This window comes from Sciurus vulgaris, assembly GCF_902686455.1.
Source record: "Sciurus vulgaris genome assembly, chromosome: 1".
In the NCBI taxonomy this organism is placed as follows: Eukaryota; Metazoa; Chordata; class Mammalia; order Rodentia; family Sciuridae; genus Sciurus; species Sciurus vulgaris.
In genome coordinates, this window is record NC_136461.1 from 112,378,828 (window position 1) to 112,391,705 (window position 12,878).

Here is a 12,878-nt window from a genome sequence, read left to right on the forward strand (position 1 = left end):
TATGCAATCCTTATGCCTCAGCCTCCGGAATAGCTGGGATTACAGGTGTGCACCACTGTGTCCAGCTAAAACTGAAAATCTTGATTCAACATAACTCATGTAAAACTCTTAGAAAGGCAGCTGGCACATAAAGTGGTCAGCAAGTGTTAGCTCTTGTTAATCTGTCGGATGGGAGAAAATACCTATCATATAGTTTGTTTGCTATCTTCAATACTTTGACTACTTATGCTTGCAAAGGGCCGGCAATGTAGCTAAGTAGTAGAGCACTATCGTAGCATGTGCAAGGCCCTAATCTCCAGTACAACCAAAAGAAAGAAAAAAAAAAAAAGATTCTCACTAAAAAAATGGGTTCCAAGAGTCAGTTGTAGTGACCCACACCTATATTCCTAGCAACTCAGGAGGCTAAAGAGGCCCACACCTATATTATCCCCAACCTAGGAGGTTAAGGCAGGAGGATCACAAATTCAAAGCAACTTAGTGAGACCCTATCTCAAAATAAGAAAAGCTGGGGATAAGCTCAGTGGCAGAGCACCTCTGGGTTTGATTCCCAGGATAGGGGGGAAAAAAAGGTTCTAAGCCTGGCATAGTGACCCAGCAGGGTGAGTAGGAGGATTGCAAGTTCAAGGTCCTTGCTGGCAACTTAGTGAAATCCTCTCAAACAAAAAACAAAAAGAGGGATGTTGCTTACCTCTGGGTTCGATCCCCAGTATAAAAAAGAAATAGAGAAGAAAAAAAGAAAAGAATTCCAAGATCACATATGTGGGGTAAAATCACCATAACTGATACACTGTAAGAAAATCACAATGTTCATCAGCCTATTGAAGCCTCTGATATTAGTACAAAACAAACAAAATACTTTAAGCATATTTAAATTAACATTTTGTGCATATAAATCATCTTTATTGAAAGCTACTAATAAACTTAATGAATGAAAATATTTTAGAAAATACTATTTTATTTTGTGTGCCATGGCCCACACCTATAATCCCAGGAGGCTGAGGCAGTAGGATTGAAAGTTCCAGGTCAGCCTCAGCAACTTAGTGAGACCCTGTATCAACATAAAAAATAAAAAGGGCTGGGGATGTAGCTCAGTGGTAAAGTGCCCCTGGATTCAATTCACAGCGCAAAAAAAAAAAAAAAAAAAGAAAAAGAGGGAGGGGGGGAGAGGTGAGGAGGAGAGAGGAGAAGGGGGGGGAGGAGAGGGGAGGGGAGGAGAGGAGAAAGAGAGAAAGAAAGAGAGAAAGAAAGAAAGAAATATTCTAATGCATTCTCTATTTCTTTTCTCCTCTGACTTCACATAATTCCTTGAACCTAACTTTTATTTATTTATTTATTTATTTATTTATTTATTTATTTATCCAGTTTTCCCTCTCCCTTAAAAGTATCAATTTCAGAGCTGGGAATATAGCTCAGTTGGTAGAGTACTTGCCTCACAAGCACAAAGCCCTGGGTTCAATTCCTAGCACTGAAAAAAAAAAAAAAAAAAGTATCAATTTCAAGGAGGATGAAATTGCTATACTCCTATTTTTTAAAAAGCTGAAATTTTACTTTTATTATCTCTAGCTAATTCAGAGGAAATCATACAAGGAAATTCTGTTGACTCTTCGATCCAGCAAGTGGTAGGGAGTGGAGGCCAAAGAGTCATCACCATAGTGACTGATGGAGTCCCTCTGGGTAATATCCAAACTGCAATCCCTGCTGGAGCCATTGGCCAACCATTTATTGTAACTATGCAAGATGGACAGCAAGGTGAGTTATCCCTGGTAAACAATTGATTATTAAAATATATTTTTGCTGGATGTGGTAACACATGCCTATAATTCCAGCAGCTCTAAAAGCTGAGGCAGGAGTATTTCAAGTTCAAAGTCAGCCTCAGCAACTTAGCAATGCTGTAAGCAACTTACCTAGACTCTGTCTCAAAATAAAATAAAACATAAAAAGGGTTGAAGATGTGCTCAGTGCCTAAGTACCCCTGGGTTCAATCCCTGGTACAAAAAAAGAAAAGATATTTTAGACACTTCACACCACACTCCCCTAAAGGGAAACATTAAGACAAATAGTGGAAATGGAAGAATGCCAGATAAAAGATGGGACAAATAAGCTTTGAAAAAGAAAAATAAACAGAAAAAACTAATTTCTCTAATATATATAAAATTTGTCAGCAAAAACCAATGATCTGGGCTGGGGTTGTAGCTCAGTGGTAGAGCACTTGCCTATCTTGCATGAGGCACTGGATTCCATCCTCAACACCACATAAAAAGAAATAAATAAAATAAAGGTATTATGTCCATCTACAACTAAAAAAATATTTTGAAAAAAACGATCTGATCTAGTGATAGATCAAATAGTATGAACTAGTAGTTCACAGAAAATACTGATGCCTCTTAAAAACATGAAAATATATTCAAGCTGCTTCACTGATAACAAGAAATGCAAATAAATATTGGACTGAGATCCCATGATAACCCTCAACTATCAAGAGTATAGGCAAACAGGCACTCTTGTAAATCACTTGTAAGATTTTGCATTAATATATCCTCTGAAGAGCAAATTAGCAGTATCTATCAGTATTAAAGATGCAAGCAGTACACAATGGTACACGCTTGTAATCCCAGCAAACTAAAAAATTAAAAAGGACTGGGGATGTAGCTGAGTGGTAAAGCACCCCAGGTTCAATCCCCAGTTACCCCCACTCCAAAAAAAAAAAAAAAAAAAAAAAGCACATACATTTCATTTTGGTAAATAGTTCTTTTTCTATTAATTTATATTCAAACACACAGAAGTGACTTCTATACTAAGTTATTCAATACAATATTATTTGTAATTGTTAAACATTAAAAAGAACCTAATGGGTTACAGTGTTGCATGCCTATAATCCCAGCTACTCAGGAGGCGGAGGCAGGAGGATCACAAGTTCAAGGCCAGTCCTAGCAACTTAGTGAGATCCTATCTCAAAATAAAAGGGGCTGGGAATGTAGGTTAGTGGAAAAGTGTTTGCCTAGTATCCTTAAGGCCCTGGGTTCAGTCCTCAGTACCACATACACACACACATTGTCAAGTAACAATAATAAGATTTAGGAAGTGTGAAGTATGCTTTCTTTGTGTTTTCAAATGGGGAAACATATGTAAATTTAGACTTAGAATGCCTCTGGAAGAAAATTGCTTCCTAAGGGAGAAAAATAAATAAATAAAACCAAAAAAATTGATTCCTTCTGGGAAGGATTACTGAATAACAAGGGATAGGTAGAAGCTTTTCAACATGTTTCTATAGCTTTTTAAAAATTTTTTAAAAATATTTTTTGAGGCCAGGTTGTAACTCAGTGGTAGAGTGCATGCCTCACATGTGTGAGGCACTGAGTTCGATCCTCAGTACCACATAAATAAATAAAATAAAGGTATTATGTCCTTCTACAACTGAAAAAAAAATTTTTTTTGATGTGTTTTGGTACTGGGGATTGAAGCCAGGGGCTCTTAACCACAGAGCTACATCCACAGCCCTTTTTATTTTTTCAAGACAGGGACTCACTAAGTTGCCAAAGCTGGCTTTGAAGTTGTCATTCTCCTGCCTCAGCCTCCCCAGTTGCTGGAATTACTGGTGTGCACCACTGTGCCCGGCTCTTTTATTTATTTATTTATTTATTTATTTATTTATTTTGGCAGTGCTGGGAATTAAACCCGGGGCCTCATGCATGACAGGTAAACACTCTACCATTCATCTGTACCCCCAGCCCTAAAATTTTTTTGAAATCTGATCTCTGTGGCCTACAGGCTGAAGCAGAAAGATTGCTTAAGACTCAGTTTGAGATCAGCATAGGCAACAACATAGTGAGACCTCTGTCTCTTCAAAAAAATTAAACAACCATATTAAAAAATTACTTTTCCCCTGGGTTTGATACCCAGCAATGCAAAAAGCAACAACAAAAAAATGATTTTTGGCCAGATGTGGTGGTACATGCCTATAATCCCAGCTACTCAGGAGGCTGAGACAGGAGTATTGTGAGTTTGAGGCCAGCCTGGGCAATTTAGCAAGATCCTGTCTCAAAATAAAATAAAAAGGACTGAGGATGTTGCTTAGTAGTAGAGCACTTGCCTAGCATATGTGAGGCAGTGGATTTCATTCCCAGCCTGAAAAAAATTTTCTTTGAAAGAAAAAGAAGCCAATCATTACAACTACATTTCATAAAAATATTGGAGGTTGAAAAGCATAGCATTGGTACAATTGCCTTCATTGTTACCAAAATTTTAACTTGGTCTAAATGATTATGGGGATTTTATAATTTTCAAACTATTTGAATTAATGGATCTCTGTGTTATAGAAAAATAGCATAGGAGTTAAAGCTTTATAATTCAAATTTTGATATTATATATATGTATATATATATATATATATTTTTTTTTTTTTTTTTTTTTTTTTTTTTTTTGCTATACTGGGAACTGAACCCAGGACCCCACATAGTGCTGTGGAAGCACTCTGCCATGGTACTATATCCCTAGCCCATCTTTTTATTTTTAATTTACTTTAAGACAAGGTATACTTAAGTTTTCCAGGCTGGCCTTGAACTTGAGTTCCTCCTGCCTCAGCCTCCAGAGTAGCTGAGAGTCTTAGCCACTGTGCCTGGTGATATCATGAATTCTTATTTATATAATACCAGTGTTTTTGTGAATGTAGTTATTAAGCTTTTTTTTTTCCCCTCTAATTTTTATTTTTATTGGTGCCTTACATATAATTAGACAAAGTAGAGTCAGGCATTGTGGTGCACATTTGTAATCTCAGCAACTTGAGAGGCTAAGACAGGAGGAACTAGCCTCAGCAACTTAGCAAGACCTTCAGTAATTTATTTATTTATTTAAAAATTTTTTTATGCAGATGGACACAGTAACTTTATTTTTTTTTTTATTTTTATGTGATGCTGAGAATCAAACCCAGTGTCTCACACTTGCTAAGCAAGTGTTTTAACACTGGAGCTACAACTGTAGCCCCTATGCACAGCAATTTAGATGGATCCTGTCTCAAAAAAATGAAAAGGACTACTGGGTGTTTTGGCACACTCCTGTAATTCCAGTAACTTGGAATGCTAAGGCAGGAGGATTGCAAGTTCAAAACCAGCCTCAGCAATTGCTAAATTGCTCTAAGCAACTTAGCAAGACCCTGTCTCAAAATAATAAAATAAAAAAAGAGCTGGGGATGTGACTCAGTGGTTAAGTGCCCCTGGGTTCAATCCAGGTACCAAAAAAACAAAAAACTAAATAAAAAAGGTTGGGAGGTTGGGGATTTAACTTAGTGGTAAAGCAGCACCAGTGGTAAGATACCCCTGGGTTTAATCTCCGGTACAAAAAAAAATTTTTTTTGGTACTATGGATTGAACCCATGGGTGTTCAATCACTGAGCTGGCCCTTTTTATATTTTATTTTGAGACAGGGTCTTGCTAAGTTGTTTTAAGTCCTCGCTAAGTTGCTAAGGCTGGGCTTGAAGTTGCAATCCTCTTGCCTCAGGTTCCTGAGTTGCTGGGATTATAGGAGTGTGATGCTGCACCTGGCCAAAAATATTTTTATTTTATTTTTAGTTATAAAAGTTATTTAAAAATAACTTTTTATTTTGAGACCATAATAGATTCATGTATGTTCTAAGAAATAAGTATTGAGAAATCTCCTATACCCTCACCCAGTTTCTCTGCAATGGTATCGTTTTGCATAACTATAGTATAATTTCACAAGGAAGTTGATATTGATGTAATTCACTGACTTTCCAAGTTTTACATGCATTCCTGTGTATGTGTGTGCACTTAGTTCTGTGCGATTTTAACTATGTGTACATTTGTATGAGAACCACCAGAGTGAAGTATAGTACAGTTCCATCACAGGATCCCTGTGATATCCTGTTATATCCACAGCCACCTCTCTTCCCATTCCATTCTAACCCTTAGCAACCACTAAGTAATATGTTCTCTCTCTATGATTTTTTGTCATTTCAAGAATGTCAAAGGGACCTGACATGGTGGTGCACAGCTATAATCCTAGGGACTTGGACGGCTGAGGCAGGGGAATTACAAGTTCAAGATCAGCTCAGCAACTTAATGAGACACTCAGCGACTTAGCTAGACCTTTTCTCAAAATAAAAAGGGGGTTGGTATGTAAACCAGTGGTAAGATACCCCGGGGTTCAATCCCCAGTACCAAAACAAAATAGAAAAAGTTATACAACTGTGGATATAGCTCATTTAGCCCAGTGGTAGGGTGCTTGGCTAGCACTTATGAGGCCCTGGGTTTGATCCATAGCACACCACAAAAGAAAAAGAAAAAAACAAGTTATATAAATGGGGCTTGGGGATGCAGCTCAGTGATGGACTATTTATTTGCCTAGCATATGTGATCCAAGGCCCTGAATTTGATCCCTAGTAACACATACACACACACATACAGAACATTAAATAGAATCATATACTATGTAACCTTTTGAGATTGACTTTTTTCTCCCAGCATAAATAATTCCCTTAAGATCCATCCAAGTTGTTGTTTGTCTGTAGTTTATTCCTTTTTATTACTAAGTACAGTAAATATTGTGGTACATCCATACAGTGCAGTGGTGTACCCATGCTATTGTATTGTGGTACATCCATGTTATTACCCGTTGAGGACATTTGAATACTTTTCAGCTTTCAGCTATCAAAAAATAAAGCTTTTATGGGGCTGGGGATATAGCTCAGGAGTGCTTGCCTCACATGCACAAAGCCCTGGGTTCAGTCCCCAGCACCATAAATAAATAAATAAATTAATTAATTAATTAATTAAATAAAGCTTTTATGAGCAATTATGTACAGATTTTTTCCCCCTTAGTTACCCAGGGGCAATTTACCATTGAGCTACATCTCAAGCCCTTTTTATTTTTTATTTTGAGACAGGGTCTCACTAAATAGCTTAGGGCCTGCTAAGTTGTTGATGCTGATCTTGAAGTTATGATCCTCTGTCTCAGCTTCCCAAGCAGCTGGGATTACAAGCATATGCCACCATGCCTGACTCATATACCAGTTCTTATAAGGACATAAATTCTCAAATTGCTCAAGTAAATGCCCAAAAGTGTAATTGTTGGGTCATATGGTAAGTAAATACTTAGTTTTGTAAAACTGCTAAACTGTGATTTTCTAGAGTAACTGTGACATTTTACATTCCCGCCAGCAATTTATGAACAATCTAGTTCCCTACATTCTTTAGTATTTGGTATTATCACATTTTAATTTTAGCCATTCGTATAGGTATATAAAGCATTGTATGTTTTGTGCATGTCTGCCTTTCTCTCTCTTAGGTACAGTTAATGGTAAAGAAGTAACTATTTTAGATACTTTCATTAGAAGTTTCTCAATAATTGTAATAAAGATTTCTGACTTTATTTATCTATTTATTTTTATTAGTTCTGGAAACTGAACCCAAGGCCTCATGCATACTAAGTATATGTTTTATCTCTGAGCTGTACTACCAGCATCCTGGCCTTCTTTAGATAGGTTATTCCTGCAGAAATCATGAACTAGATGGTCATAGCTACTAGAGTCAAATATCTTTTTTTTTTTTTTTCTACCAGAGATTTAACCCAGGGGTGCTCAACCACTGAGCACATCTCCAGCCCTTTTTAATATTTTATTTAGAGTGGGTATCACTAAGATGCCTAGGGCCTTGTTGAGTTGCTAAGGCTAGCTCTTAACTCGTAATCCTCCTGCCTCAGCCTCCCAAGCCACTGGGATCACAGGTGTTTGCGATTGCCCCCTGCTGGAGTCAGCCTCAGACCTGGGATTTACCTGTGTGGTTTCTGGGCTTATAAATCTATACCTTCCTGAATCCTTCTTAGTTCTTTTTAAATCCTTTTTCTCTCTGCAGGGCCATGCCTTACCTTTTGATTCTAAAATCCAAAGAGATGAAAAACGTATGTCAAAGAATATTACACTTTGTTTTCTAGTTAAAAGCAAGCAAAACCTGCCAGGTGTGCTGGTGCATGCCTATAGGCCCAGTGGCTTGGGAGGCTGAGGCAGGAGGATTGCAGGTTCAAAGCCAGCCTTAGCAACTTAGTGAGGCTATAAGCAACCTAGTGAGACCCTGCCTCAAAATAAAAAATAAAAAAGGCTGGGGATGTGGCTCAGTGGTTGAGCACTCCTGACTCTTCAATATTCAGTACAAAAAAAAAAAAAATTGGTACAAAAAAGCAAGCAGAGCTTCTTTGTCTTACTGTGTATTCATCGCCTCCAATTGGTGTTCTTTGACTTGTAGTTCTAACTGTACCTGCTGGTCAGGTTGCAGAAGAGACTGTAATTGAAGAAGAAGAAGTAGTAGAGAAGTTACCACTGGCAAAGAAACCAAGGATGGAAGAGATGACAAACAGTGTGGAAGAAGGCAAGGTAATTTATTCTTAGCCATGATAGAGAGAAGAAAAAGGAAAGAATCAAAAGCTGTAACTACTGAAGCCTGAACCCTTCTTTCTGTCTACTTTGTGGATAATCTGTGATCTGGAATTCTTACCTGGTGGTGACATGGTTTATCTTACAGGAAGGCAGAGAAAGAGAGTTACTACAGCAGCAACTCCAGGAGGCCAATCGAAGAGCGCAGGAATATCGACACCAACTCCTAAAGAAAGAGCAAGAAGCAGAAGAGTACCGCCTTAAACTGGAGGCTATGGCCCGACAACAGCCCAATGGAGTCGAATTCACCATGGTTGAAGAGGTAGCTGAGGTAGATGCTGTAGTAGTCACAGAGGGAGAGGTGGAAGAAAGAGAAACACAAGTGTCTAGGTCAGGAGGGACCACAGAGCCTCATACTGGAGTTTCTATGGAAACTGTTTCATCTTAACATACAAGGGCCATAACTTGCACTGTGTTCATCTTATTCCTCTTTTAAGAAGAAAATACAGAGCACAAACATTGTATTAAAGTTAAGGATGTCCTTAACAAGAAAACTATAGCAGGGTACAATGCCCAGGAAAACTCTGTATGCAACTGGAAAATTCAAAGCCATATTTAGGAAATGCTTCTTCTGGGGGGCCAAGAGAACAAGGACCAAATTTCTCAACTCACATCATTGCTTTAAGCATAGAGGTAAAAGTGATAGATGTGTGTTGATTTTTTTTAAATAACTGACTTTCTATCAAAAGGTTTTAAGATAATACTCCTAGTACATATACACCAAAAGCCTTTAGTAATTATACCATCAAGTGACCTGAAAATTTGCCTTAAATTTATGAAACTAATTAGGAGGGAATTTTAGAAGCAAGCACTGGGGAAGAGAAAAGGAATATATTCCACTTCCAAAGGAGCAGGCACTCCCATCTATCCTGAGTTAATTTCATGGAAAAAAATTTGTGATTGCCTGATAAATTTGTGTTCATAGCTCAGATGCCAGTGTAAGAAACCGAAACAGCTGGGGATATAGCTCAATGATAGGAGGTCCCTAGCATGCATCAGGTCCTGGATTCAATCCCCAGCACCACAAAGAAAGGAAGGAAAAAAGAGAAAGAAAGAAACTGAAATTGAATATTTAAAAACCGGAAAAAGAAACTTGTTTATGTAGAAGAAGTTTATAATACCTAAATTCTCCAGGCTGTATTTCTAGAGTGCTGGAAAGTGGCCAAAAAGAGGCTGGTGGGGTTATGAAACTCTTGTCTTAAGATGCTAACTTTGTGCTGGCTGGATTTTATAAAATTGCAATTAGGAGGGTAATCTGTTGTCAAACAACTTACTTACAAACATTATTTATGTAATATCAGGCTCAGACTCTTTAATTTTATAAAACTTTGTTAAATTTATGTCACTTAGGACACATTTACTTTTCTGTGGAACTTACATCTTCTTGTGTGCGAAAAAAGGAGGGTGTCAAAGAGCAATGCTGATAATGTATAGTTTGTTTTCATTTGATTTAGGAGGAGTAAATTGCTCTGTTTTTGTAAACCTGGGTCTGCTACAGAGCTTTGTGCCTTATAGGTGCCCAATGTATGCTGACAAAGGGAATACTATCAGTGCCATAAAGTAAGGAACCAAAGATTCTGGCTTGTTTACTTTCCTCCCTTTTTTCCCACTATGCCTGCTCCCAATGCCCAGAAGCTTTGGAACGTGTTTCATTGCTGGGTTTTCTTTCTGTGTCATCATGAATTTTTTTTTTCAAAAGAAGGAGGGTATATGGATGGAGAGAGAGAGAAAGAGAGGGAGGAAGTAAGAGGGAGAGGTTTTGGAGAGGTTACATTGCAGAGGTTATTGCCTTTCAAATTGGGCCCTCATCATTCTAGACTTGCTTGCTTTATTGTAAATTAGAAGAAACCAGAGGCAGATGTGCCAAGCAAATGACTGTTTAGAATATGGTTTTCTTAATTAGTGATCATGGGGAAAACATGTATTTTTAATTTGGAAAAAAACTTGACAGTTAACATGGTTCTATTTACCTTGATTAATAAATTGCTACAGTGTTCTGAAGATGGAGAATCATTTTGAGCTCAAAATAGCCTGAAAATATAATTCCCCAAACTAAATTTAACAAACAGAATTGGCTGTTAGACATTTGTAAGCAAAAATACCAGTTTTGAAATTAACCTTGGCTACTGGCCACCTTAGCGGGGTTTTCTCCATGTATCTTAAGTATCCAACACTTCCCAGATGATCAAAGATTGTTCCCCGCTGTTGGGGTGCAGTGGAGGAGCCTAGGTAATGGTAAGGATGAAATTGTGGTATCTTCTGTCATATCATCCTGTTCCTATTTGCAATGTTTTTCTTTTTTTCTGAGGCCCTTTGGGAACCAGGTGCTAACAATAAACTGCTGTGTGGCATTTCAGAACCTTAGCTTAACTACAGAGGGACCAAGTATTATTTTAGATGTCTTTTGTTTATGTTCTTGGTGCATATATTGACTTTAACCCCCCCACCCCCATTAAGGGAGTGGAGGTTAACTGCAGAAATTATTTGAGTCCAGTCAGGTGTAGTGGTACACATCTTTAATCCCAGCAACTCGGGAGACTGAGGCAGGGGGATCCCAAGTTTGAGGCTAGCCTGGGGAATTTAGAAAGAACCTGTCTCAAAATAAAAAATTAAAAAGGGCAGGGTGTATACCTCAATGGTAGAACACCCTGGATTCAATTCCACTTACTGAAAAAAAAAATAGTTATTTAAATTGAACTTTTACCTCATTCTCTGGGCTATTTAATGATTGGAAGTAGAGAATATCCATCTAGTGCTCCTTTCTGAGCATACAAAGTCCCACTTTTGGGGGGAACTGTTTAGGAATTCTTATTACTCTTTTCATGGAATATATCTTCTACTCCTCTCCCAAAGTCTCTAATACAGTCAAGTCATTTCAAATGATGATGGGAGTCTCTGACATGGGGGTTTCTTAGTGGAGAGGCTGGGATAGGGAGAGAAAGGAAATGTCTGAAAAGGGGTGGGAAGGAAAAAAGTATTCATTTTTATTTACTTGGAATAGTCATTTTAGCATGCCCTAGAAGGGGAATAGAATTTGGTCTCTAGTTATATTGCCATGAAGAGAATGGTAGGTCAGGATGTTTGTTGTAGTTAGAAATTCAGTGTTGAATGGAGTACTACAATACTACAATACTAAGTCAGGATTTTTCATATCTTTCTGGGTCAGTCATAGAAGTTAGAAAAATGTGAGTTAGCTCTTTTGGCTTAGGGGATTACAATTAGTTTACTGGCAAGGTTGGATTATGGAGAAGTAACAGGTGGTTCAGAGTTGGTCCTTGAGCAGGAGAAATTTGGAGTTGAGGATAGTTCTCTACAATAAAATGAAGCTGTTTTAGTGCTATCAGTATTAAAGTCAAGAATTTTAGAACCTACATTTACATTTTGGTCTTAAGCCTTTTCCCAAAAAAGAGAAAGAATTGTAAAACTTCTGTTCTTGTTCCTAGCTTCAGGGAAATTAATTATAAATGTATAAATATGCATTCCCTTCCCATTACTACCTCTGTGGGATCTCTTAATTGTAATGCCAGAGTTGAGATCCCTTGATTGAAATATAGAAAAACTTGGCATTAGGGTTTTCTGTGTTTTGAACTTTTTTTTTGTGGTGCTGGGGATCGAACCTAGGGCCTTGTGCTTGTAAGGCAAGCACTCTACCAACTAAGCTATCTCCCCATTCCCTGAACTTAGTTCTTAAAGATGTTTTTTTTTCTCTGTCAGATATACATTTAGTTATTTACTTTGCAGTCTTTCTTCTTCAGTCTTACTATTGCATAATTAAAATTTTTGTCTGCTTGGTGATGTTAGGAATCTCTGTAAACAAAATGATTATTTTTTCTTTATATTAATGTTAAAGGAATGAAACCAGGCCTAGTGGTGCACACTGGTAATCCCAGCAGCTCAGGAGGCTAAGGCAGAAGGATGGCGAGCAAAGCCAGCCTCAGCAATGTCGAGGCACTAAGCAGCTCAGTGAGACCCTGTCTGTAAATAAAATACAAAATAGGCTGGGGATGTGGCTCAGTGGTAAAGTACCCCTGAGTTCAGTCCGCAGTACAAAAAAAAAAAAAAATGAATTTCTCACAGGGCCCTCCATTTGAAGTTAGGTATTATATGATCAGGATAGTTTTTAAACCCTTTGCTGGACATACGTTAGTGTGTATGTTTGTAAATATGTATGTATTTTCCCATTTTCTCTTTGTTTATTTGAGGTTCTGCTCTAAAGTACCAGGTAGAACCTGAAAAACTTTTTATTTTATTAAACACATAGAGAGGGTTTCTTTGGATTTGCTGAGTGCGCTGGGGAAGACAAAGCATTACTTTGCCTGCTTCTGAGAGATGTGCTTTAATCGGCAAAAAGAGAAACCTGAGGGGTGAGGCTCCAGGGAGAGCCAGCGCCTGGCTTTAAAGGGAATTTGCTTAGCAGATAGTGTGATGACATCATGTA

The 12,878-nt window shown here is 37.8% G+C and overlaps 1 protein-coding gene across 4 annotated transcripts in view; it reads left to right on the top strand.

Moving 5' to 3' along the window:
* The window catches only part of GABPB2 (GA binding protein transcription factor subunit beta 2), a 34,740-nt gene extending 22,163 nt beyond the window's left edge, over nucleotides 1-12,577 (top strand). For all 4 annotated transcript variants that reach the window (XM_079147668.1, XM_079147670.1, XM_079147669.1 and 1 more), the window contains 3 exons: nucleotides 1,564-1,749; nucleotides 8,253-8,380; nucleotides 8,529-12,577. In XM_079147668.1, coding sequence (XP_079003794.1) covers nucleotides 1,564-1,749; nucleotides 8,253-8,380; nucleotides 8,529-8,828 — 614 coding nt within the window. In that variant the 3' untranslated portion in view covers nucleotides 8,829-12,577. The remainder of the gene's footprint in view (nucleotides 1-1,563; nucleotides 1,750-8,252; nucleotides 8,381-8,528) is intronic.
* Nucleotides 12,578-12,878: the final 301 nt, after the last annotated feature.